Below are 27,518 nucleotides of genomic sequence, written 5' to 3' on the forward strand. Positions count from 1 at the left end.
AAAGACTCTACAACGTAGAATACCATAAAGCTTTCTATAGTGTTCAGAAATATTGACTGTACATTTTATTTGGATATCTTAAAACTGTGAGGGGAAAAGTTACTTCTGGGACTTAGGGGGGTGAAATTAAACATGATCAGTAATTGGCTTTGTGATCTTCAGTACTGGGTCCATTTTGTACGTGTATTTACCTAATTGACCGTGAAATCTTACACAGAAGCCATGGTTGGCATGAGCTTTGCCAATTTTAAGCTGACTGTGATGAATGGCTTTATGCTGGTTGCTTCTCTGCCTTCCTATAGAATAAAATACTTTCAAAAACTATTTTCTTCAGTAATGAACATTAATTTTTAAATAAGCGGATTTTACTTTTGAAAAGTCAAAAGCCTTTTTATTAGTGACATACTAACCAACTTATGTTTGTTACATTTCTCACATTCTGTATTTATTTCTTTAATTGCAGTTTTATTTAGTCTGATTTTCCGAGTTCTCATAGCAAGAAAGAAAGAAAGGAAGGAAGGAAGGAGGGAGGGAGAGAGGGAGGGAGGAAAAAGGAAGGAAGGAAGGAAGAAAAAAAAGGAAAAGAAATTTTAAAAAAGAAAAATCCTCTATGAAATCTCTCCACAGAAAAGCAATCTACATATCAAGAAGGTCAATGTGTAGGTGGTGTCAATTAAAAAAAAATCTTCCCTATAATTTTAAAATATGAGCCAGTCCTTGGATATCACATGAAGGAACTGTCCACAGGCCTTCACATCCCCCTGGAGGGCAGCATTAGGCAGCATGATTCCATCACAGCTCATATGGTAGGCACCCAATAACACTTTGTAGAATCAGTATTTGGTTTCGTTTTTGTGAACAATTGCTCCAGAACAGATTGAAACAGATTTTCTTACAATGGAAGAGCCCACATGAAAACAAACCAACAAAAACAAAAAAGTACTCAAGCCAAAGATTATGCCACTTACAGTGTGCATTTCTTTGGGGGTGATGATCATGGTCTGTAAGAAATCAGAGATAGCACACCAGCAGTTCTAGCACACCACCGGCTTTGAGTTGAGCAAATGACTTGATGTGATGATGAATATACTTTAAATTCATGAAGTTCCTCTCCTTGTAGTAATTATTTCTTGAATTACGCAATAGGGAATTGAGGAAACCTGCTATCAACTCTTTACTATTATATCTAAAAACGGAAATGACACGTGTAACAGCAGAACAGATCCACTCGTACAAGAACATGAAAATACAAAGACTGAGAAACTGTGTCGCAATGAAAATCTGTTCAAGGAGGGATCATTGTTAGTTGTTTGTTTCACCAGAAGCTACCATTTTGTTTTGCTATTTTGAGTAAGACCATGTGAGTGAATAAAAAAATAGAAGCTAGGTATATTCTTAAGATATGGTAAAGTCAACTAAATGCTGTTTTTAAAAGTTAATGTATATCCAGTATTTCTTCTTGGTTATCTGCATATTCTTGAGAAAGCTTTGTTTTTTCCTGCCAATAGAACCGTACTGAACCAAACCTTCCTTTTCACTTTATCCTGAGAATGCACATGCTTTTAATGTCTTCTTTTATGCATTCCTCAGACTGGTTTGAATTTGTCATTTTTTTGAGCACCATAAAAATGAAGCAGTCTCTGGAAGAGTTTTCACAACTTGGTGTCAAATCGGTAACATTGTTAGGCTCTGCTCAATTTTCTTGGTCTGGGTATCTTATCATAGGCCCTCCTACTTTTCTGGGACATTAATAACCTATTCCAATTCCATGCAAAGAAAGGTCGGTGAAGCACCTACTATGTGCAGCGTCCCTGGCCAGCCAAAACAAAGGTGAATAGATGTAGCCTCAGCTATGTAGATATGTTCACAGTTTAAATATGTAATCAGACATATCCTAAATTGAACCATACTGAAGGCTCACAATATTAGATCTTAATGGGTCTTGAACTCATTTTAATAGATCTTGAATCTGTTTCTTAATGAGTATTAGCATGGAAAACAGAGCCTGAGTCAAAGTGAACATGGTGATGCTTTATTGAGGGATACAATCCCAGAGCAGTAAGAGTGAAGAAAAGAAAAATGACATGGGGAAGAAGGGAAAGCAGATACAATATGGTGTGTTACAGAGCTGGCTCCACCTTCACAAGGAAAAGGAGCCGCTGCTCAGTCGTGTGGACAGACAGTGCTATATGGAATCATCCTGCCTGACGACAGTTTAGAGGAGAGGAGGGGGACGACTGTACCTGCTGGATCCTTCCCATCTCCTGTCTCTCATTCGTCAAATTTCACACCACAGGGCTTTACTTTCTTCTGCACTTTGGAGTTGTGTGTTGTGCCCCCTTTAGACAGTTGCTGGGGAAAGCAAATCCCACCATGTTATAAGATGCTTCACCTAAATCCAGAAGTGGAGGGAAAGGCCAGAGCTGCTTGGTCAGGCCTGGGTCCTGGCACTGTTTGAGCTCCCACTTGGAAAGGTACGGTAGAGGCTGTGACAAAGCCCTCATCCTGAGGGAGCCAGATGTGAGGATAGGCGATGTGAGGATAACAGCAAGGACTGAGTCTCCCTTCTGAGCTCGTGGCAGAAGTTTGGGTGGCAAGGAAGGTCATCAGATTTGAGGAAGCATATAAATTGAGTGTGGCTCAATATGCGTGGCTACCACTGTAATCCAAGTTTATCTAGGACAGCTCCACTAATCTTCTTGCCCTTGATCAACCCAAAATCTTCTCACTATCTTTCTTAAGATGCAAAACCCTTAACTTGACCTGTAAGTTCTACATGGTCTGGCCCCTACCCATCTCCCCAGTGTCACTTGGGTTTCTTTTCTACATTCCAGCCCCACTGGCCACCTTTTACTCCTCCAACACATTCCCAACTCAGAGCCTTTGCTGCTCCTTTGGCCTAGAATGTTCTCTCTTCCTTAACCCTGAGACCCCTGACTAGGTAGGTCCCCATCCTACTCTCTCTCTAAGACCCTATCCTCAGAAGCCAGTTTAACATAAAGCCAATGAAGCTTAAGCTTCAAGTCCCTTACTTGCACAAGCTACCTCCAAGCCCCTATACCTAATTTTGTGTTTGTATGTTTTTTATCTTTTTTTTGGTGAGGAAGATTGTCGCTGCGCCAACATCTGTGCCAATCTTCCTCTATTTTATATATGAGTTGCCACCATGGCATGGCTTGATGAGTGGTATGTAGGTCCACATCCAGGATCCAAACCTGTGAACCTGGGGCCACTAAAGCGAAGTGCATGAACTTAACCAGTATGCCACTGGGCCGGCCCCTTGTGTTCATGATTTTTAATTATTTTTTTCTTAAAGAAGTTTCCCCAAATTGTTTGAGCTTCAGGAACCCCCAAATCTGGGTCTCTGCCTGTGCTTTCCCTCTGAAACATTTAATAGAGTGATGATTAACAATGGTATCATTAGCTCTTTAACCTCTGTCCTGCCTGTTGCAAAGCAAGGTCCATGGGGACAGAGATACCTGTCTGGTTTACTCCTTAGTCCCCAATGCCATCTACAGGGCTTTGACTGCTAGTGGGTATTCCTCAATATTTGTTGAATGAAGTAAAATAGAAGTACAGAGCTGATGTGTTGGCATATGACAAACAAAAAGGAGACATTACAGAATAAATGGGATGAGTGGCACTTTATGTGGCCCCAATGACCTTGAGGTGATTAAGATCCAAACCTAGGGCTTTTAAGTCAGAGACCTGCTGAGAGATTGCTAAAGGTCTGACCATAACTGGTAGGATGATACGAGAAAGGTCCAGTGGAGATGCATAGGTATCAAAACCAGGGGGCCACACTATTCCTATCAGAGAGTCAAAATAAATTACTTAGAAGCCAGATTCTCATCATTTTTTACCTGAATATGGCCTAGAAGTATGTCATAAAATTAAATAGATGTTAGAGTTAGGAGATCTCAAATAGCTGAGGTAAAAAGCAGAGAGAGGCGCATTACAAAAATATGTAGGGCCAGTTGGATATAAGTCCCTAAATAGGGATGGTAAGCAGGACAGAATAGAATCAGGAAAGATGGACACCTCATTGGAGACAAGAGGTAGTCACTGACTTAGTCCAGTGAGGCCCAAGCCAGTTCAGTGTTTACCTGTTTCAGGTTCATTTCAAAGTAGTTTAAGATCCTGGAGAACTTGTGTCTCCAGTTTTGGATACTTGAGACTAGATGACAGTGTTGCTGTGTAGACAGTCAACATTGGACCTCATGTCTTCTTTTAACAGAAGAAATGAAGAGAGAATCCAAGAAATGTACCTTTCATACCCCCCAAAGGAATACCCTCCTCACCCTGCTTGGGCTCTGACGCCCTTTGCCCCCCCCACAACACCCATGGAAGCCTTCCCTTCCCATTTGGGCTCTGATACGCTACATCAAACCACCCTCCACGTGGACATCCTTCTCACTGCTCTTGGACTCTATACCCCACAATGGGCTCTTGTGGCTCTTTCTCAGATCTTCCTAGTCACCTACCTTGCTCTGCCCCATCCAATGACTTTAGAACTACGTTGATCAGGAAGTAAGGAAGGGGTAAGGAAAGGAGAAGAGGAAGAGCGTTGTATTGGATTTTTTTGTATATAAGGTACGAGGTTTTGCGATTTTGCTACCCTGGTTTCTCGGAGAGTTTTTATAAAGTGATTCAGAGAATTTTAGAAACTACCCTGCTAGCACTATTCTGAGAATTTCTCAGAATAGTTTTCTTTTCTTTTTTTCCCCCTGAGGTATAGATAATATAGTGCAACATGAATTACTTTAAATCCTTCCTCAGATCAAGGCCAAAGAATGGCAAGTCAGAGATTCTATTTGGATAGGTGAATGGATGGATAGATAAGCAGACAGGTAGGTAGGTAGGTAGGTAGGTAGATAGATAGATAGATAGATAGATATAGTAATTGCTTACATTTACATAGTATTTACTACAGTCCAGGCACTGTTCTAAGTCATTTACTTTTATCAAATTTATTTATACCTTACAAGAACAACCCTAGGAGTTAGTTCTATTGTTTTCTACTTTTTGGAGATGAGGAAACTGAGGCAAAAAGTAGTTAAATAATATGCCCAAGTTCACACGGCTAGTATGTGGTATAAGTGAGATTCAAATCCATGAAATCTGGCTTCAGGGTCTATGCTATTAACGTGTACATTCTAATTCATAGAGGTAATGGATGATAAACAGATAATGTATGAAATTAGAAACAGCAAATTTTCTATGTCACTCCCTTCCCTGGATTACTTTATCGGATAACCATTTGGGTGAAGTAGAATAAACTCTGGGCTAAGTGACTACACTAAAAAGCTTGTGACTAACAGGAGTCAGAATGCATGCCCAGTTTCAGTTAATTTAACATTTTATGCTAATTCAGCAATTAAGGGTTTTTGAATGGTTGTAGTTGCTTGGAAATGGAATTAACTGCCTTTGAAGGTGGTACTGTACATCCTGTGACAGGAATGTTCAAGCAGAGGCCAAATGAATGTTCCCCATCTCTTGGTGTCTCCTTGAGCAGCCTTCTCTCAGTTTTTGAGGCCTAGGTGCCATTCAAAGGTCTTTCCGGGTTTGTTTGGTGGGTTAATGGTTGTATATATGTATAATACTGGGGAAATTTTTAATAATTAGTCACTGAAAAGACTTTAAATTAAATAGGTGTTTTTACAAGACTTTAATTTTACTTCAAGTTCAGAAGCTTTAAGAATGTTGTTATTTTTTTTTTTTAACATACTATAACAACTCTAGTCATGGAATAAGTTACAATAGTGAGTAAGAACACAGGCTCTTGACTCAAAATTCTTGGGTTCAAGACCCTACTTTCAACAAGCTGTGGGATGTTGGGTAAGTCACTTTAACTCTTTATATCTCAGTTTTATCAGTTGTAAAATGAGAATAATGATATATCCTACTACAAAGCAGAGCCTAGTAGAGTGCCTGGCAATATTATGAGGGCTCAATAAATGCTCGTTATTATTATCTGCTATCATGGGTATTCTTATAAGATTGCACTTAAATTTCAGAAAATATATATAATACATATGTATACAAATGCCACCTAAAACTCATCTAATCTAAAATAGTGTTGAGTTGATTTGCTATTAATTGCTGCAATTCAGCTAAATGAAGTCTAAAGGAAATATTTGTAATAACTAAGAAATAATAAGAAAAGTGTAATATTGTATGTAATTTCAATATACAGTCTTTTAATTGAGTGAGTAATTCCCACATGACATGGTTTTGAGATAGGTCATATTATCTACAGTTTACACTTGAGCAGATTGAGACAATGAAGGTTAGCCGACTTGGCCAAGGCACTCCAAATTCCTTAGCAGACCTGGGATTGGAACTCAGAGTTTAGCAGGCTGTGCTTTTTCCATGCTCACTACCAAACCAGCAAGAAAAAAAGTAGCATGATTCATGGCAATTTTCAAATAACATAAGGCGTTTTAAAACCAATTAGGGAAGCAAAACCAGTAATGGAACCAAGTTAGAAAACAGGCTGAATGATCAAATGAATTTGCACAAAGATGCAGAAGAAAAAGCAGACTCGCTAATGATTAAAGATGGGCAAGAAAGTCGACTGAGAAATAGCTAACTAGAATTCATAAGTTTGTTGAGGTCCTGCTTAAAATTCATAAAGCAGGAAAAAATGGGGTAAAATCTTGAACAATTAGGAAGAAAAGAGAGACCTTGAAGAAACAGCTCTTGGCCTAAAGAAAGGCTTGATATATTTAGAGAATAGTGAACTTTTTTTAAGCCTTTGCATAATGCAATTGACATGTTATAATATTATGGAAGTTGACTGAAGCTTCTGGTTGACCGTACTTAAAAAGAAATTTGTGACGTTGGGGAAACTGAAGAAGTTAGGTTAAGAAAAAAAAAAAAAAAAAATTCAATTTGAATGCTTTGCTTTACTCCCATCCCTCAAATTACTATATTAAACTATAAAAAAGTGTTTTGCTTATTCTTACTGTTTTTCGCAGACTTCTCCAAAATTCTGTTTCTCCAACTATTCTAAATAGAATGTTTAGAGTGAACTATTTTGTTCATTTTTGCAGGACCCATTTGTATACTAATGACTTAATGAGTTAAATAAGAAGGATCCTATTTAATTATTAAAGTAAGACAAAACTATCTGTACTTTATGTCCCTTGTCATGGACTTTTTTGAATACAATAAAATTGATTTTCAGTTAAAAACATTTTAAATTTTACTCATTCATTCCCTCTGTGCTATTGCTACATTTTTCTTTGCGCTCCTACTTCCAGTACCAATTATCTGGAATTAGTAAGATTTGTTTCTATAAAAATTGAAGCAGTGTAGGGCAGAATAAATGTGATGTCAAACAGACTTGAGTTAAAATCTCTACTGTGTCACTTCATAATCGGCTTGTTCTTTAACCCCCTGTGCTTTGGTTTCCTTGTCTGTAAAATTGCTATTCTGATAATCCTAGGATTATGAGAATTAGAGAGAACAAATATAGAACACTTAGAACAGTGAGTGTCACCTTCTAAGCACCTAATAAATATTTGCTGTTGCTATTATTGTTGTTGTTATACACACTCTAACTGGAGAGAGTCAGACTACACCTCACCAGAGAGCTGTGATGCAGAAAACAGAATAGGCAAAATTTGACAAATGTGACCTGTGTTGATTATCCACGGTGAAAGCATATCAGCACACAAATAAAGTCTTGTCTTTTCTTTCATTTTCCTTCCACATCTTAAAGGCTTCTGGAGCAGATGCCCTGGAGTTAAATTTATCATGTCCACATGGCATGGGAGAAAGAGGAATGGGCCTGGCCTGCGGGCAGGTAAGGACCTCGACAGCTGCCACCGCGTATGTCTGTGTGACAGAACAGGCCCCTGTATGGAGAGTTACTATACCTTAGGCAAGGAGATGCGTAGATCAGATGACTGGCTTGAGACTTCCAGGTCTGCATTGTTTAAATATTTAGTGCTTAAAAAGTGGAAAATGAGGAAAGCTGAAATTACAGCAACTGTTTAGTTTTATTGAGGAAAATATCACATTATGTGCTTGACAGGAAGTAATATCATAACAAATAGTTTTTAAAAGCGCTGAAGCAGAATTAGCTGATTTCAAATGCAATGTTCTTTATTCATTCCTGATGCTGATCCAGTTTCCCTGGAGCCATATACTGTACAAAATGCATTGTTCGTAGTGATTTCGTAGTAAATGGGGCACAGCACAAATTGCATTTTACATTTTTTAGCATATGATCATTATTCCCTAACTGTGTTTTGGGAGTTGCGAAAAGACTTTGATGCTATTTTTATTTTTGGATACAATAAATGGAACCTTCATGCTAAAATACTTTCAAAAACCTAATGAATAAAATAAGGAAATATATGTTAATATGTAGAAAATACTGCATCTTTATGTAACTAGATACAGTGTTGTATGTTAAGGAGCAATGTAAGAGCTTAATGCTAAAAAGGTGAGTGTTTTTCATCTAATTTACCTTTTAAGCCCAGAGAGAAATGATGTGAATTAAATAATATGAAATGTTTTAATTTATGACAAATTTCCTAGTCCTGGAAAGTTTACTTTTGTTTCCACATCTGGCACAGGGCCTTGTACATAGTAGGTACTCAATTCTTTTTTTTTCAAATCATCAATTTATTTGAATTAAACTCAGAGACCAGAGGCCCTTAATGTGGAAGGGCAAAAATTTCTGCTTGTTGTAATGAACATAGGTTGCTGTTTTCATATTAGCATTCAGGGAGGATTCTAAAGTACCTTGTAAATATTTAATTAACATTCAGAACAGATTTGTGACTTAGGAAGAAACCGTTCTTTTGTCGCAGCAGGAAAGAAGGGCCTAGTCAAATGTTTTTCAGGTCTATCCTCTGTTCCACTCACAACAGGTTACCCAGAACATCAGTAGCAGAAGCTACTGGTAGGAGCAGTGGTAGCAGAAGCAAGCCTCAGAATTACCCAGGGGAGGGGAAACACATTTTATTAAATCCTGACTTTTATGAGTCACGTGATTAGACAGCAGCCAGGGTGTCAAGATGTGTAACTTGATTAAAATGAAGATGGCTTCTACAAGGACACCTGAGGTGTCAAGGACACTTGAGGTGGTCAAATTTCTCCTTTTATCCCTTTTACAGTCTCTGAAACTCCAGAACCAAATATTTTTCAGTAATGGATAAAATCAGCGATGTAAAATTTAAATCTATTGACTAATTTTTTAAACAAGGATGCATTTTAATATGTATATTTTTCCCACAAAAATGACGATTATTTCGAAAATGTTGTCCAAATCCATCTTGAGTTTATTTTCTAGAGTAGGCTTTCGCTCTCTGAACACATCTGAACTTACCCAGCTGTTAAGAGTCTTAGGTGTATCCTCTCTGGGGAGTCATTTAGCCACATAAATTTTTGCACAGATTTTGGCTGAATGAGGATGCCAAGTGCTAAAATTTTGCAGTAAAGTTATCGTTAAGCTTTCTAAAACTCTTGGAAGACATATGTTCCGAAAACCATGATATCTTTGGCTGAAGGAAACTTAGGAACGTTTCCATTTCACTTGTTGGTTATGAACTCTAAAACTGAAACCAATTCTTCCTATTAACCAGCTTTTGAAATTTTCTTTTGAATTATATCCTCTTGTAAATTATATAATTGAAAAGTAAAGCTAATTTAATCATTTTTACTCCAACATATTTTAAATGGTTACTGTGCCTCAGGACACATGAATATTCGATATTTTAAATGGAGGGAAAAATAATATTACTGCATTTAAAAAAAAAGTGTTACTAAACTCTGACTCTTTAGAGCCACAAACACATCTGTGGCTTTTTCTTCTTTTCCTCTCCATCCATTTTTCTCTACCTCTTGTTACCATTGCCTCTCCCTCCCTCCCTAAGGTTCATAGTTTTGAACACTTGCAAGTTGGTGGGATGGGGAATTTGTACTCAGTATTGGGAGACTGAGGAGTCATGTCAATTCCTCTTCCCCATTACAGTGTGATCCTGCATTCCATCTGTTGAAAGCTCCCTGTGTGCCAAGCACAGGGCTGTGTGCATTGCCAGAGCCTAATAAATGTTTGCTTCATGAATGAAACAAACTTACATTAGTTCCATGGCTAGGACATTTATCTATTAGAGACTGTCTGGTACTTTCTCTATTTCTAGTGGTTATTTTCAGCACCTTAAGAAGAGGCAGGGTATCATAGTTCAGTACATTTCCAAACATCTGTTTTTCCCTCCTTTATCTCAAATATTTTCTCACAAATATTTAATAAGTGAAAAATACTGTCTTTATTTACACCTAATTTTAAATTAACTATATATGTATATAGTTAAACTCTTTATAAATGTTCTCATAAGTGACAAAAAGTTGTGAAATTATGAACAGAGAAGGCTATAATCTCTACTCAACAATATGTAGACATCATATTTATTTATGGAATTTGTAGAAATAAAGAAAATTTCAAGCTTACCTTGAGAATTTGAATTGTGTATTTCCCGCAAAGTGAAATTTCATATAAAATTTTAAACACTTATTCTTTCCATCAACCATCTATGTCACTTACTTACATCAAGCCACTTACTTTCCTGAAGCATCAGTTTCCCTTTCTAAAACATGAGATTTGAGCTAGAAGATATTTAAATCTCCTCCCAGCTTTAATATTCTGTGAATGTTAACATTATAGGTAGCAGGCTAATACGTTATTTTTAAACTACCCGTAAAGAACATTGATAAAACAAAATCAGCTAAAGAAATAAATGAATGCATATTATGTTGTTCTTTTGAAAAACACTTTAACATTTTCTCTGGCCTTCGTAAACATCAATGTGTGATTCGTAACTATTTTTACATCAACCAATGCTGCCCACTTTTTTGGTATATTTTACTTTATTTGAAGAATGAATATCTGAGTAGCAGTTGTTTAAAAAGGCTTTAGTTTAATAGACATCTTATACTTAATGTATAAAAGACCTTTGGTCTTGTGTGTGTCAGCCTGCTCGTCTTTCAGGTTTTGTCGTTTTCGTTAACGGTACCCCTGGTAACCCTGATGCTCAAGCAAAGGTAAATATATGCCCTAGTTTTGGGTCTGTAGACTCCAAAGAGTCAGAGTTATATCACAACACGAAAAAAAAATTCTTCTTCTTCTTTCTTCGTACAACAATCCCCTGAAGTTGGTTGAGTTTTGATCCCATTTACCAAATTAAAAAAAACAAAAACCTGAGAGCTCCATGTTTCCCAGATCACAGATCTGATCAGCAGCTGCCAAGGCCTGAGCTTTAATTAACTCATGGGCCTGAATATGGGGAAGGCACCTAGAACAGTTCCTAATAAATTAGTACTCCAACATCAGCATTAAATATTATTAACTGAAAATTAACTGCAAGACTAAGTCAGCTCTCAAGTTTTTTGTAGTTCTAAATTCCCGTTTTTCTAAATATATAAAAACACAAGCTAACCTGAACCTACTATGTAGGTGTTCCGTCTCCCAGAAGGAAGGGAGCTTCTCTGATGTCTTAAGATTCGTATTTAAAGTTCTCTACATGCAATCTATGTAAACGAGTTTCCTGTGACAGCATGGTACTTTATTAATGTAAGGGAACTACAATGAATTCTATAAAATCCAGAGAAAATGGCACCTATGTGAGGTCTTCTCCTTTTCCTAAATACTATGTGTTCTTATGGCATTGAGTGAATAACCCTCTTTTGTCCTTTTACAATTATATTGAATATTTTTATTTTCATCCTGCTGAACCTTCTAACTCACATTCAGACGAGAGTTGAATGGGTTTCGAATAGCTTTCTGTTGTTACTGTGGTTGTTTCATTTTTTAAACTATTACCAACATTTTAAAAATAGGTGGATTTGAAAGAAAAATCCTAATGCTCACTTCTCTTGAAATAATGGGAAGACATGGCCACACTTGACCTGCATTGCCATGCAGCAGGGAAGAACTAGAGCTTAATTAAGGCTCTTTTAACACTGTGTGGGCTACGTGTAAACAGCAGCAAACGTTTGACCAAGGTTAAGTGCTCATTCTCAAACATGGATTTGATCACTATGTGCCTCTCTGATTCAACCTTTAAATATTGAAACCAACCCTTTCCGAGATGTTTGCTGACCCTCTGGGTTCCTGACATTGAAGAGTCTCTAGGCTGTCTTCTTCAACCAACAATGCCTCTAATTCTTAGACCCGCCCATCAGCTACCAAAAGAAAAATAGCTGATGGGGCTTGTGGGTGGAAGGTATGGGATAAGATGCCTTGCCTGCCTATTTTGCCATTTTATCTTCCACTTGGCAAAAAAAGAAGATCAAGAGGCAGCATGCTCCACAGGACTTCTCAGCATTAGTTTATATAATCCTCTTGAAATGATTTTTTTTTTCCCTGACATCAGAAAACATAAATTTTTAAAGCTTTTTCTTAAGTTATTTCTCATACAAGCTGTTTACTTCTTTGCCTTGAGTAAATGATGTGGCATAGTGAAGCACAGACTTTTAGTCCTGAGAGAAACCTTAAAGATTTTCCAGTCCAACACCCTTATATATAGGAAAGGAACTGGGGACTAGAAGTGCCTAATTTGCCTTAGCCTAAGATAACCAACTAGCAAGGCCCATAGCATTTGGTGCCCTTGTCACTGACCCACGTCTGGTGCTCTGTCCAGTATTTCCTGTGTGTCATTTGAGTGTATTCAAATCTCTAGTCAAACTGAATAAATCAGTACAATGCCCTGGGAACTCCTGACTCTGTACCTTTTTGCATACTATTATTTCCTCTGCCTGGAATTCATATCTTTTCAACTGAAATTATCCAAATAGAAATCAACTGTCTAATTCTGTTTCAAATGACACCTAATTTATTAACTGTATATGTCTTATCAATCAGCCAAACTTCCCTTGAGAAAGGAAAGAGAATATATTGTTTGTGAATGGGATTAAGGAGGGAGACTAGGTGCACACTCTCATTTGAATCTATGGTGACCTAGAGATTAAATCACTGTCAATGAATTTGGATTTCTTTACCTAACAGTTTTAAGAGGTTACAAGGGCATTATCTCCCTGGTCCTTGAGGGAGTCCCAGTGTTCAATGGCTTGGATGCCTTCCTTGTAGAAGTGATTGCTAAATAGTGCACAATTTTTTCAATAATGATTGCTTTGGATGGAAAATTCCAAAATGATAGTATCATCAGAGGGAAGACCACTCTAACTTCACAGTCAAGCAATGTCCCAAATAGAGGTGGTGATGCTGCTGTTATCACCTGCTATGTGTCACTATCTCACACCCCCCTCCATTTATTTACACACATCCTCTGCATAGAATTTCTAACTCCCAGAATGAATGTTCAACTCAAACAGTCTTAACATTAATTTTGTCATCAGGAAATACATATATAGTCCTGCTTTCATGATAATTTAGTTAATCAAGAACAAACAGGTTTAAAAGTGGTAAATCTTAAAATGTTCAGTGATCTTAAAATAAGGATTGGCTTAAATAAGATCACCCACAGCAGTATTGCGATATTTCCCTCATGATCTGTTCTATGTCCAAATTGAATTTACACAAACTCTATATGCTTATTTGAAAAAAGAAAGAAAGTCTTTGTTTCTGTTACAGCATGCCAACATTTTTCATAAAACATTAACCACAGATTATTGCTCTTACCCTCGCCAGAGAGGAGACGTCTGTTGCTAGGAAGAGAATCCAAAACTAAGTATGAAGACCATGTTGCCCCAGATATGCTAGCATTTCCCTTGGGAAGTAAAACTTTCTCCAGCAGCTGGGTTAACAGACCCTCTATCTCACACACAATACAGGGTCCAGGGAGTGATGACCACAGCCCTGCCTGGATCAGGTCCCTGTTAGATGCCTATAGAGGAGACAATATATAGATACTGCTTTTAAAGCCAATGCAACTGACAAGTCATAATACTTGCTGTATTTAGCAGAGGGGTGAAATTCAGAAACTCAGGCATATGAGAAATCCCAAAAGTTAGAGACAGGAATATGGGAACCCTACCAATGGTAAAATACAATAAATTAAAGCCACAGTGACCTCTCTGACCTCTCCTGGGGGACCTAAGGTGAGGATCACTGCTGAGTTAGATTTGTTTTTTGATACTAGTTGAGTATCTACCCACGACACCTCCTCTGTTTCAGGTTCTTTATTCCTCTCACCCCTCTGACTCCAGCTGCTATAAGACACGTGTAGCAAAGTGCCACATTGTCGTGAATGTGATGTTTAATCTTGCTCTAATCATGGATGAATGTAAGTTTGGGCTGAAGAGTTGGAACTTGAGATCTATGGGTTGATTGGATAAATATAGGATAGGTTGGCCCCAGTGGATTGAGTCCTTGAGACATCACATTCACAATTGCACTGTGAAATAACATCATTTCACAAAGAGCTGTGAGAAATGGAGGTATAATATAAGCTTCTGCAAAAATGACTGAAATTATCCATATACCTTTGACTTATTCTTTCTCTTTTATTTTCCATGTGGCATTTACAATTTTAGAAGTACTTTAAAATAAATTATCAACTTGTTTATGAGAAAAAGTATCTCTAATCAAAAAGAAATATTTGCTTTATACTATATTATGTTGCCCAACTTTTTATTTGATTTTAATTCTCAACCGTTTGCTTAGACATGGGTGCTTGGATAAGTAGATAACTACAGGAGATCTGTAAGAAGCATTTATGTAACTGCCAATATTTTGCCCTAAGCTGGTTCTCTATGAGTTTTTCAATTTTACTTATTAATGTTGGTAAATGATATAAAAATGATTGCTTTCTTTTAAAAATTATAAATTTTTAGTAGAAAGTAACACCATTTAAATCTAACTGAAATACCAGTTCTAAGTCAGGGAGTGTCATTGTTTTTGTCTAGGACAATAATTGTGTGGCAGTGGAAAAAAAAATCATATGTAGTACAAGTAGGTAGACTACCTGATGGATCGTTGTAAGAAAAACATCTAAATATATATTTTTTAAAACTTAATGTGGTTTTTAGTATACTCATCATTTGTTATATTCCCAAATAAAGCAGCAATAGCATTTCCAAATTTTTTTTTAAATATCACATCACAGTGAGTTTGAGAAGTAGAGCAGAGTTTTCTATATGTCTGCTGACTATAGAATAAAGATAAATTAAAAATGTCTTTAACCTACAGAGAGAGACATGGGAGTGAGGTAGGGAGAGGCTGTGATCTTAGTCTATGATACCACAGAGAGTTCAGATAGCGCAGTGTCACACCAGAATAACCGGTATCAGTTGTGCAGAGCAGAGACAAAGTTGGAAACCAAAATTACTAAGATATAAATATTGGCAAGAAAAAGGAGGGTTCGGTCCTGAGATCCAACTAGCCTAGAATATTGGAAGAACTGACAAACAAGACTGAGTCATGTGTCAAAAGCCACGAAAGACTCAGGAGTAAAGAATATTGCATATTAGGCTAAAAAGCAAGATTGGACCAGAAAACTAGTAAGCACTTCGGAGCTAGGAGACTTGGAGGCAGCAGAGTTCAAGATGAGGAAAGAGGATAATGAATAAGACAATTCAAGTGCAGGCACAAGAGGCACCACTGTCAGGAAGACCTTAAAATTAAGGCAACTTCTACCTGAGAGAGAAAGTTTTTACACAGTTCCTGCTGGGGCAGAAGACTGCTTTTAGAGTGCAGTCTTTTAGAGTGCAATCAGTTGAAGGCTTCCAGCGGGGAGGAGGTGAGCAATGTCATGAAGGACGAACGTGGATGTGCCTGACTAGAGAATGAAATATTGAGCTCCCCTAAAAAAAGCAAGTCAAGGAAAATAGATTTATTAAAATCATGGCATTTTACGGCCAAAGAGTATCGATTCAAGATTGAAGACCTGTGGCTTTTGTTACCATCATTTGGCAGCCACACTCCCAGAGAACGATAATGACCCCCTAAATACAAAGAGATGGTGTTTATTAGGAATCAGAGATTTTACACAAGCATGAAGCCGGTCTTGATGTTGATTACATTGCAGAGATCTTAATGAGAATCATATTTTGTAGCTAACTTTGTTCTTTCACCACTTTATTAAGTAGCAATGTGATGAAGAAATATATGCTTTACAAAAAGGTTTTGTTTAAGGAGATATCAATTTAAAATGTGAATGTCGGTTTTAGCCACTTTGAGATGTCTTGAATATCTTTGGTTCTTTCCTCATATTCTTTGCTGTTTATTTTTTCTGGAGTTGATAGTTTGAGTGTTTACTCTTCTCTCCCTGTCTGTTGTTACTGGGTGTATTCAGCTTTAAAAGTCCTCACAGATCAAGTTGCAAATTTAGTTACACTTAAAGTGTGTTAATGGCTCATCAAAATAGAACGTACAGATTTTTTCTCTGATTTGTAAAATTTCCAACCCTCTGTCAAATGAACAGAGATCTCTGTTGCCAGTTCTTCTTTGCCAATGTTTTTCTTTTCTTGACTACACCAGAAATTGTATGGCAACATAGTAGGCATGCCACTCTTGTTTTTCCCATAACTGTGTTTTGCATAATATGGGAGAACTTGGTATGTGAAGGAACAATTGGATTCCTTCACTTCAAGTGTCTGCTCTCTATTCCGCTTTCCTGTGTTCAGTCTTGATTCTCCTATGTTCTATCACCCAGGTCTCAAACTTTTAGAGAATAGCCTTTCTATTTAGGAGGAATACGATCTAGAGGCCCAATAAGTATTTACTGCACTCTCCAAATAGTCAAATATTTCTCTGCTTTCATTCGTTCAGCAAAGATTTAGAGTCTCTACCATGTACCAAGAATTTCTGAAATGCTGAGAATAAGGATGAGCAAAAATAGACATGTTCTCTGTCCTCATAGAGATTTCCATTTAGGAGAGTAGACAGATATTGGACAAATAACCCTACAAACAATAAAGTATAACTGGCATAGTAACCCTGAAGTGGTGGTCCATGATCCTTGAAGAGCATGTAATATGAGGTTTCTGGACTACTGTGAAGAGTCAAGGAAGGATTATTTAAGGAAGTGATGTTTGATCTGTTAAGTGAAATATTTACAGGATTTTTAAGTGAAATGATTGGTGTGGGTTAGAGCATTCCAGGTGATGGAAACAGAAGAAACAAAAGCCTTGTGGTTGAAACAAGGCATGTTGAAGGGCACGAAAGAAGAATGAGGTGCTTAGAGCAGATGCATGTGGCACAAGATGACACTGGAAAGGAAAACATAGATCAGGCTATGTAAGACCCTGTAAGTCAGGCCTTGTTGAGCGTTTTGATTTTATCCAAACAACAGTGGAAAGCTATTAAAAGGTTTGTCATATGTGCGTGCATGCACATATGTGTGTACATGGGTACATGTGTGTACATGTACATGTGTGTGTGATGGGTGGGATGGTGAAAATGGTGAGGATGATAATGATTATATTTTCATTTTGAGAGAATATAATATAGGTGCATAAAAATGGACTTGGGAAGACTAGCTAAAATCCCTTGCAGAAGTTTGTATAAGAAATAATGGTGGTTCGTAGCTTAGAGATAGAGAAATAGATATGCCAAAGATAAGGAAAGTATTCAGCAGGATTTGAGGATGAGTTGGCTATGGGTTTTGAGGAAGAAGCAAGTGGAAAGATAGTTCTTAGTTTTCTGTCTCATGCAGATGAAAGAATTCTATTATCAACTAAGACAGATGTATTAGCTGATGTAACTGATGGAATAAGGTTGAAGTTGACTTCATGATTGTCTGGATCCAGGAAGGCAGGTGATGTCTTCAATGCCCCACTCTTTCTAGCTTTCTCTTTTTTGCTCCTTGGTGTAGTGGGTGACTCATTCTTACTCATGACAGATAAGCATTCTTTATCCATCTGATGGCCTAGCCTCAGACAAATCCGTAGTTCCTAATCCCAGCTCTGAGGGGATCTTCACCTTTCCACCCCTGATATTTGTGACTGTGATATTTTCAGTATACTCTCTCCAATCCCCACCACTAAGCTCTTATTAAAAACTGTTTTAAATGGAGCCACGTTTATTTTAAACAATTAAAAACCTACACATAATACATTTTGAATATTAAACATATTAGATATCCTTTCTTTATAGAGAGATGATAGGTTTAGGATAAATAAGGGGTAATAGAGTTTTCCCAGTAGGTAGTAAATAAGGAATTGTACTTTTGAGATGGCTACAATAACAGTATAGCTACCACGATATGGATATATCCAAAGATAATAAATTCGTAAAGGATTTTTATGAAGAATAGAAATTGAATTTATTCCCTTAGTGGCCTTTGTATTCTAGGAATTGTGCTAGGTATTTCTACACATGGGATCACATCTACTCCTCAGTCAACTTGAGGGGGAAGATAGAACATTCTCCAGATTTCAGATAAAGAAACCGAGGCTAGAGTGACTTCCACCATGTTGAATCTCCAAGGATTAATGTTATTCTGGCACATGGTAGGTTTAGTAAATAATTTTTGGATGGGTTAATGAAGGTATGAATGAATGAATGAATAATTGAATGAATTAAGTCTTTGTACAAAGTGTTTTTCTTGGGCCGTTGGCAATGAGAAGATCCTGAGCAGAGTGGTTTATGAATAGGACTCAGTTAAGCTGTTCTTGATGTTTTATGAGTTCAGAACTTATATTTCAAATCATTGTTCTTCCCTCTAAAACCAGTCTCGATACCTTGTTCTGATTTTTTTGTTTTCTTTCCACCTTAACCATTTGAGGTTTCATATGTCTGATTTCTCCAATTCGTGTCTTGAATCCATTCTAAATATGTTTGTCCAGAAGTACATGCTACTCACATATAAATATTATTCATAGTTCCCTGTGTCCTGGACAGGAGTCTGTCTTGTTTTCAAATATTCCACCTCTAGAACACAATAATCTTTTTTTTTTTTTAGGAATGAGCATATTTTTTACATATTACTATAGGACTTTGGAGGATGAAAGACTTCAAAATAGCTGACTGTGACTTCCTTTTGCAAACTTGCTATCCTGTATAAACAAAGTCTGTTCCCAGGGTGAGGGAAGAGAAAGAAAATGCACTGCCTCAGCCTGGCCTGAAGTGGGATTAAGGACATTATTTTCACCTGTCTCCATGCCCAACACATAATGGCAGATGGTTCTAGATTACAACCCCCCCCCCGAAATGTCCCCTTACACATTATTTAAGAGCAAGTACAATAGCTGATATCTGCCATGCTCCTACTGTTTGCCAGACTCTGATCCAGGGTCTAACCCATGCAATCCTCACTGCAGCTCTATGATGTATTTTCTATTTTTATTCCCATTTTACAGGTGGGAACCCAGAGATGGAAAGTGTAAGTAATGTGGCAGGGTCACATGGAGAGTAACAGCAGCATTAGGAGCCAAATCTTGACCATCTTGCTCAAGAACCTGGGCTCCTAACCTCAGGCACTGCTGCCTCTCAAAGAAGAATTTTAAAGAAGTAGTTCTTGGCTTTACTAACCGTAGAAATTATTGATACATATCTTAATGATGCATCTCTGTTTGAAGATAGTGCTATTTGTAGAAGTAATGAAAGCTCCTCTATATAAATATCACTGAAAAGGCCAGTTTCCTGAAAATGATTGGTAAAAACGATTTGGATGATCTTTATTTGTATGTGATTTTGATTTTTTTCTGTATCCAAATTCATTTCTAAAGAGAAACCCTAGCAGCATTTTTTTAAATCTCCAGACATGATTAAAATATAATGCAATTTTCCAATTATGAATGTTAATTTTCAAGGTCTGTTTTTATTTTAAAAATCTATTATTTGTTTAAATTCGACATCACCCCTCCCATAAAAGGGGCAATGTGTGATATTGGGCATGAAGAAACTTCTCCTGAGAGTTGGTGATTATTCAGGAGAAGCTGAAGAGGGGTGAGCCCCCACCCCCCAACAGAGGTACCCTGAGAGTTCATTCACCCTTTCTTAAATGGTAGAGGACTCTAAATATGCAGAACGCCATCCAGCCCCATAAGTGGTTCTGTCCTCGCTGGCCATTCCACAGCCTACCCCTCTACAAAAGGTTGATCATTAAGCCATCCTGCGGTGGGGAGTATTTTCATATAGCTGTTGCCCTTTATAGCAGCCTGGCAGTGAGTGACCGTAATAAATTATGCACTGCTCTGTGAGTCCGTGACACAATGCACTGGCGGAACAGCAGGAGTGTTCGAAAATCCATTATTTGAAATTTTTGTTTCTTTTTCTTACTAGATTCCATGCTGCTCTTTTCCTGTCATCTTGTTTCTTTTTTTCCTGTCTATTGTTTTGAGGGTTTTGTGTCTGACAGTTCCTTTCTGCTGCTGGTTTTGTCCTTTCTGTTACCTTGTTTCTGCCTTCGTGGGCTCCCCCACCCCCTTTCTTGGTCTTGTGTGTTGTGAGCCTCATTCTCCTTTTCTGTCACACAGTCATTTGCTTTACTTTTCTTTCTCCTTATTGTCTCATAGAATGCAGAAAAACAAATTCTCTTTTTGTCGGCATTCTTTTACATGGTGTTATGTGGTTGTCATTTTCCCTTCAGGGTAGGTGTGCGTTACTGTATGTACTGTTCCTTTTGGCTCCAAGAATCCCAAAAAAATGTCCGGAGGAGTGCCAAGGCTGATGGCAATAAAATACACTGAAAGCAACCAGTAGACTAGTTCTTTGAGAACAGTATAAACCTATTTCTTCCCTGTAGATCAATTCACATGGAATCTGTTAGTTTTTGTTCCTAATTTCAGATTATTCAGTATTTTCATCTTTTCAAGAGTGTGTCTGTTATTCCAAAGCAGCAATTCTTTTGACACTATTCCTTGTAAATCTACCTATCTGCTTTTTTCCTTCATTGTTTTTCCATTGATGAACACAGCCTGAAAAGATCGTTTTGCTAGTTGGAACATCCACTGATTCAATTAATTCACTAGTTATTAATTGAGTGACTGTTATGTGGCAGGAATTGTGCAGGTGTTGAGGACACCAGATGCCATCCCTTTTGTTCTGCTTTTTTGCATTCTTTAGTTGGTCATGTCTCTTATTGCCAATTTCTTTCTGCAGATACATATATGTTGTTGTTTATCATCCTGCCTTTGCCACTTTCTCTTCCTCGATCCCTTTGGACCTAGCACCCTTATTTTTGTTTAGATTCATTTATGAAGAACTTTTGACTTTTTCTGCCTAAATTCACTTTGTTGGATTAGAAAGCTCAAATCTCCTTGGCAGCGAACACTCGAGAATGTGTCAACATCTTCAGTCCCATTTTTGTACTGTGGTTAAAAACAAACAGAACGGCAAACTCACATCTGGTGTGGCTGTGGATGTTTGTAATATTCCAGTAGCTGAATTTAATTGTATTAGTATGTATACTTAATATATATCAGTGAATTAAATCAAGATCAACAATTAAACTCTTCCTTTCACAGTATTTGGTCCCTGTTCCTTTTAAATATTTTTTCTCTGTTTGCCTTTATTTTCTTGCTTATTTTCTCTTTTTATAAAATTTCTCTCTTCTAATTCTGTTTCTCCTGAATCACCTTTGATTTTCTGTTTCTATCCCTACTATGTTTTTACATTTGCTTTCTCTATTTTTATTTATTTTATTGTATTCCGGGATGATTGTTGCTTTTATTTTTGTTGTAGTTGTTATTCTAAATAAGAATTGCTACAGTCCTCAAAAAAGTTAAATTACTGTTTTCTACCACTTAAGTGATTTCTTCTATCTCTGTATTTCCTTTATATTTTTAATCTCTCCACTCTTCTTTAGATCTCCAAAATTCCGGTTAAGTGTTTCCTTCATTCTATGACTTTTTCTCTTTTCTTGCCGCTTTGAATTCTGCCCCTTAACTTTTTCCTATGTTGGTTTTTTTTTTTTTTAAAAAAAAAAGAAACACTGGACCTTTTAATATAATTTTGCAAATGCCACAGGAATAACATTGCTTATTTTATTTTTACCAATTGGGCTTTCAGAGTAAACTCTCCAACTTGTAATATAGGTCATTTTATGCACCCACACGAGTAAGTCTTGTCCTGTCAGCTTCCAGATGTAGTAAAGTGCTCATGTTAGGCTCTCACATATTTCATTCTTCAAATTTTAATTATTTCCTTCTTAGTTGGAAGAAGAGCAGAGGGAAGAACAAATATAAAAAACTATAAAAATAGTTGTAAAAGTGAAAGGGAGTTAATAGACTGACAGTAACTAAGTAAAAGTGGTAACTAGGACACTTGCATTCTTAAAGCATGTCATGGGGAAAATATTTCTGGTGACAGGATAGAAGATAAATTCAGGAACCTCCCACAGATTCGTTCCTAAAGGGCAGGGCTTTTATAGTCAATTCCACCAAACAAAACTAACTTTTGTATTAAGTGCACCCAGGTCACCCTATAGAGTTTCATTCATATCATTACCAGATGGCTCTGCCTTGATAAGGCATTGCTTCTTATTTTGCATGCTTTTGACATAGTGCCCTAATTTTATAAAGTCAACAATCTTAGTCTCTTTTGAATCTCTTATTGCATTTTTATCAAGGAGATTCCACTTATGACATAAACACTGGAGTAAATGATTAATATGTTAAAATCAGTATATAAAACAACCCAAAACAATTGTCGCATGTTTTTAATTTATTTTCTCCTGATTTTGTGACCTATAGCATCATTAATAATTCAAACTCAGGTCTTCCTGTGCCTTAACTAGTGCCAGTTTTAATACCAAACCTGTCATCTTTAAAAACAACCTCTTCAAAAATAAACTAATAATTTATCAGATAATGTGTTTCACTGGCCCTTTTACCCAAAACTTTTAGATCACCTTAGGTTTGTCAAATGGGATACCAGCCTACAAAAGGTGTCCAGTCATATATAAATGAGCAAATACAAAAATGTTATGGGCAACCCACATTCCAGTATAAATTGTGAACATAAAAAGAGAGAAAGAAGGTAAATTTAGAGGGCTAGATTATTTAAAAAAAAAGATGTATAGAGTGTTAAACTTCAGATTAGGAAGCTGTTTAAGTAACATATTTTGGGCTAAATTTTATGACTTGAGTATTTAATTTCTTCCTTGTTACTACCAATACCCTGGCCAGTATTATAATAAAGGTTAATTTTACTTAGTTAAAAAGTAGATTTCAATTTCCTCATGACTTCCTTTCTTTTTCTTTGTCACCTTTCCCTGTCATTCTTCCCTCTCTCTCTCCCAGCTTTCAGGAGAAATGGTGCCCAGGTCTGAGACCGCATGCATCTCTCTGAATTTTAAAACTTTTTTCTCATATTAAACTTTATCTTTTTATTTCTTTAATTATATCTTTCTTCTCTTTTTGCTTACTTAGCATTTTTCTTGTTTAAATTAGTCTCGTGGTTTCTGATTCTCTTAGAATCATCATCACTTCTTTTGATAAGAACTTGTACCATTGGCTTATATTGCTACAACAAATAGCTCTCATTTTTTGAGAGTTAATTATATATCAGGAAATGTGCTAACATTTTAGGTAGTTATACTATTGAATTCTCAAACAACCCGCTGAGCTAGTACTACCATTATCCTTATTTTTGCAAATAAAGAAACTAAAGCATAGAAAGGTTAAGCAACTTGTCCAAAATCCTGTAGCCAGCAAATGGCCAAGCCATGACTCAGAGTCAGCGTATCTGACTGCAGGCCTGCACATTTTACCTCTGCTCCATGGCTCCTCTTGTGAGAAGATGCCAGGTTATATCAATTCGCTTTGAATCTTGATATAAGAATAAGAGATTTCCAGGGGTTCTGGTTCACATGGCCATGTAGGAAGATCCTGAACTCACTTCCTCCCACTGACACACTGAGTCTACAGCCACATATGAAACAATTTCCTCTAAAAAGACCTAAAGGCTGGCAGAGTGATGACTACGCATTGGACAAACAAGAAGAAAACCACATCAAAGTGGGTGGGAGAGGCTGGGACACAGTCTTGCTGTAAACCCCACCCCAGGAGAGGCGGCCCACAGTCGGGAGGGAACTCAAAACCTGAAGCTTCTCCCTGAGGAGTGAAGAGTTCAAACCCCACATTGGGCACCCCAGCTTTTAAGACATGCATTTGGGAGATGAGCCCCCAAACCATCCAATTTTGAAAACTAGCAGTGTTTGCATCTCAAGATCCAGGAGACAATCGTGACCTGAGAAACGCCTCTTAAAGGGTCCCTGCTGCTCGGACTCACCTGCCCCATGGCCCAGCGCAAAGGTAGTCGATGGAGCCCAGACTTAAAGGGAAGGAGGCTCACTTGCTTACAGTAAACCTCAGCCTGAAGGACAGGCATCTAATTTAACACACACACCTACGAGCCTGCTGGAACACTCCTCCTGGCTTGGAGACTGGAAGGTGCCATCTTTGCATTCTCCCTTTGCCGTGCTCCAGAGCACCGTCTCCCAGTAAGGGAGTGTTTACACACATCTGCTGCCCTGAATTTTGCTGTTGCCAGCCAGGGAATACCTCTGTTTTTTTTTTTTTAATTGCAATAACATTGGTTTATAACATTACATAGATTTCAGGTGTACATAGTAATATATTTTGAATTCTGTGTAGATCATGTTCACCACCCAAAGACTAATTACAATCCATTCTCTCACACACGTTCTTAATAACCCCTTTCGCCTTCCTCCCTCCCCACTTCCTCTCTGGTAACCACTAATCTATTCTCTGTTGCTACGTGTGTGTTTGTCATTATTTTATCTTCTACTTATGAGTGAGCTCGTATGGTATTTGACTTTCCCCTCTGACTTATTTCACTTAGCATAATACCCTCAAGATCCATCCATGTTGTCACAAATGGCCGGATTCCATCATTTCTTATGGCTAAGTAGTATTCTATTGTGTATACATACCACATCTTCTTTATCCATTCGTCCCTTGACGGGCACCTAGGTTGCTTGGAAGTCTTGGCTATTGTGAATAATGCTGCGATGAACATAGGGTGCATATGTCTTTATACATTTGTATTTTCAGGTTCTTTGGATAAATTCCCAGCAGTGGAATAGCTGGATCATATGGTAGATCTATTCTTAATTTTTTGAGGAATCTCCATACTTTTTTCCATAGTGGCTGCACCAATTTGCACTCCCACCAATAGTGTATGAGGGTTCCCTTCTCTCCACATCCTCTCCAACACTTATTGTTTGCTGTCTTGTTAATTATAGCCTTTCTGAAGGGAGAGAGGTGATATCTGTTTGTAGTTTCGATTTGCATTTCCCTGATAGTTAATGATGTTGAACATCTTTTCATGTGCCTGTTGACCATTTGTATATCTTCTTTGGAGAAATGTCTGTTCAGATCTTTTGCCCATTTTTTAATTGGGTTGTTAGTTTTTTTGTTGTTGAGATGTATGAGTTCTTTGTATATTTTGATATTAACCCCTTATCTGATGTATGGTTTGCAAATATCTTCTCCCAATTGTTAGGTTGTCTTTTCATTTTGTTGATGGTTTCCTTTGCTGTGCAGAAGCTTTTTAGTTTGATGTAGTCCCGGGGGATATCTCTTCATTCCCTGGCTCTGGAGGCCAGGGGGACTTGCATGTATTCTTGGTCACATGGGACTGTAATAATCCATGTCACCAGAAAGGAGCGCATACTGTGTCTTGCACCCTAATTTGGGGACTGCTGGCAGGGGACCTGTTCTGCATAGCCTGGCTTTGGTGGCCAGTAAGGCTTATGCTCATCAATCACACAAGACTGTAACCAATGGAGAAAGAGTTATTAAACAGCTACCACCCCCAGGGCACAGCAAGAGACAACAGATCTGGGAGCTCAGTCTTTCTGTGAAGAAGGCCAATTAGCTAATCATCATGATTGTGGCCTGAAGAGCAGGCTTCTAATTAAATGTGGATCTAGGGGCTGACTGTAATCCTTTCCAGAGACCTCAGAGGGCAGGCACTATCTTCCCACTCATTCTCTGCCATGTACCAGAGTGCCAGTGTCTCCTGGAGGGGAGCTTTACATACATCTGGTGCCTGGTTTTTCTGGCTGACACGCAAGGGATGCCCCTTCATCATCTGGCTCTGGTAACCAGAGGGGCTTGCATTCCTGGGTCCCATAGGACTGTAGCAATTGAAGGGATAGTATTTGGTAGGCTACCAACCCCAGGGTACTGCCCAGATGGCAGACAGAGACACAACCCCAGTTTTTCTGTGAAGGAGGCCACTTTGCTTATCCTAGAGCTTCAGACTGAGGGAAAAGCTTCAGGTTTGGCACACATTTACTGGCCTATGAAGCTTCTCTCAAGGAACATAGGCTGTGGACACCATCTTGGCACTCTCCCTCTGCCCTGCTCTCGCTCACTGTTATCTCCAAGAAATATACACTTGTCTGGAGCCCCAATTTTTGCAGTTGCCACCTGGGGGACACCTCCAAATCATCTGGCTATGGTGGCCGATGGGACTTATTTTTGTTGTCCCCTCAGGACTGTATATATTTACATGTTTTTAAAAGCTGCTGTGTGAGGATCTAGCTTCCAGTCAGCCTGAATCTAGGTGCTGAGATCCTCCTCTTTGGGACCCTAACAGGTCTTAGCACATCATCAACTACTGGGAGCTATTAAAAATACAGTAGGCTGCATGGACAAGCACAGAGGTTTGAGAGATGACCAAGAGCAGGGGCCGGGCTGAACAAGATGATTTATCTCCTATATGAGGCCACTCCTTCAAGACTGGGAAAAGTGGTTGTTTCATCTACTATATAGAAACCAATACAGAGAGTCAATCAAAATGAAGAAACTAGAGATATGTTCCAAATGAAAGAACAGGATAAAACCTCAGCAAGAAAACCTTAATGAAACAGAAAGAAGTAATTTACCTGATGAAAAATTCAAAGTAATGGTCATAAAGATGCTTACTGAACTAGGGATAAAAATGGATAAACACAGTGAGATCAACAAAGAGATGGAAAGTATTAGAAAGTACCAAATAGAAGTTACAGAGCTGAAGAATACAATAACTGAACTGAGAAATATACTAGAGGGGTTCAACAGAAGACTAGATGCAGAAGAAAGGATCAGTCAACTCAAAAACAAGGCAGTGGAACTCACCCAATAAGAGCAGCAAAAAAGAAAAAAGAATGAAAAAATGTGAAGATAGCCTAAGGGACTTATGGAACAACATCAGATTGACTAATGTGCATTATAGGGCTCCCAGGAGGAGAAGAGAGAGAAAGGGGCAGAAGTCTTATTTAAAGAAATAATGACTGAAAACTTCTTTAACTTGGAGAAGGAAATAGACATCCAGATCCAGGAAACACAGAGAGTTCCAAATAAGATAAACCCTAGAAGACACACACCAAGACACATTATAATTAAAATGTCAAATGTTAAACACAAGGAGAGAATATTAAAAATAGCAAGAGAGGGACAACTTGTTACATACAAGGGAACCCTCATAAGACCATCAACAGATTTTTCAACACAAATGTTTCAGGACAGGAGGGAGTGGCAGGATATATTCAAAGTGCTGAAAGGAAAAAACTTCCAATGAAGAATACTCTACCCAAGAAAGTTATCCTTCAGAATTGAAGGAGAAGGAGTTTTCCAGACAATCAAAAGCT

At 37.8% G+C, this 27,518-nt stretch overlaps 1 protein-coding gene across 1 annotated transcript in view; it reads left to right on the forward strand.

Moving 5' to 3' along the window:
- Positions 1-27,518, forward strand: part of DPYD (dihydropyrimidine dehydrogenase) — a 768,719-nt gene that overhangs the window by 498,261 nt on the left and 242,940 nt on the right. Inside the window, exon 16 of the mRNA XM_023641574.2 lies at positions 7,727-7,810. Within this exon, the coding sequence (XP_023497342.2) occupies positions 7,727-7,810 (84 nt within the window). The remainder of the gene's footprint in view (positions 1-7,726; positions 7,811-27,518) is intronic.

The sequence above is a fragment of the Equus caballus genome, chromosome 5, assembly GCF_041296265.1.
Source record: "Equus caballus isolate H_3958 breed thoroughbred chromosome 5, TB-T2T, whole genome shotgun sequence".
Taxonomy (NCBI): Eukaryota; Metazoa; Chordata; class Mammalia; order Perissodactyla; family Equidae; genus Equus; species Equus caballus.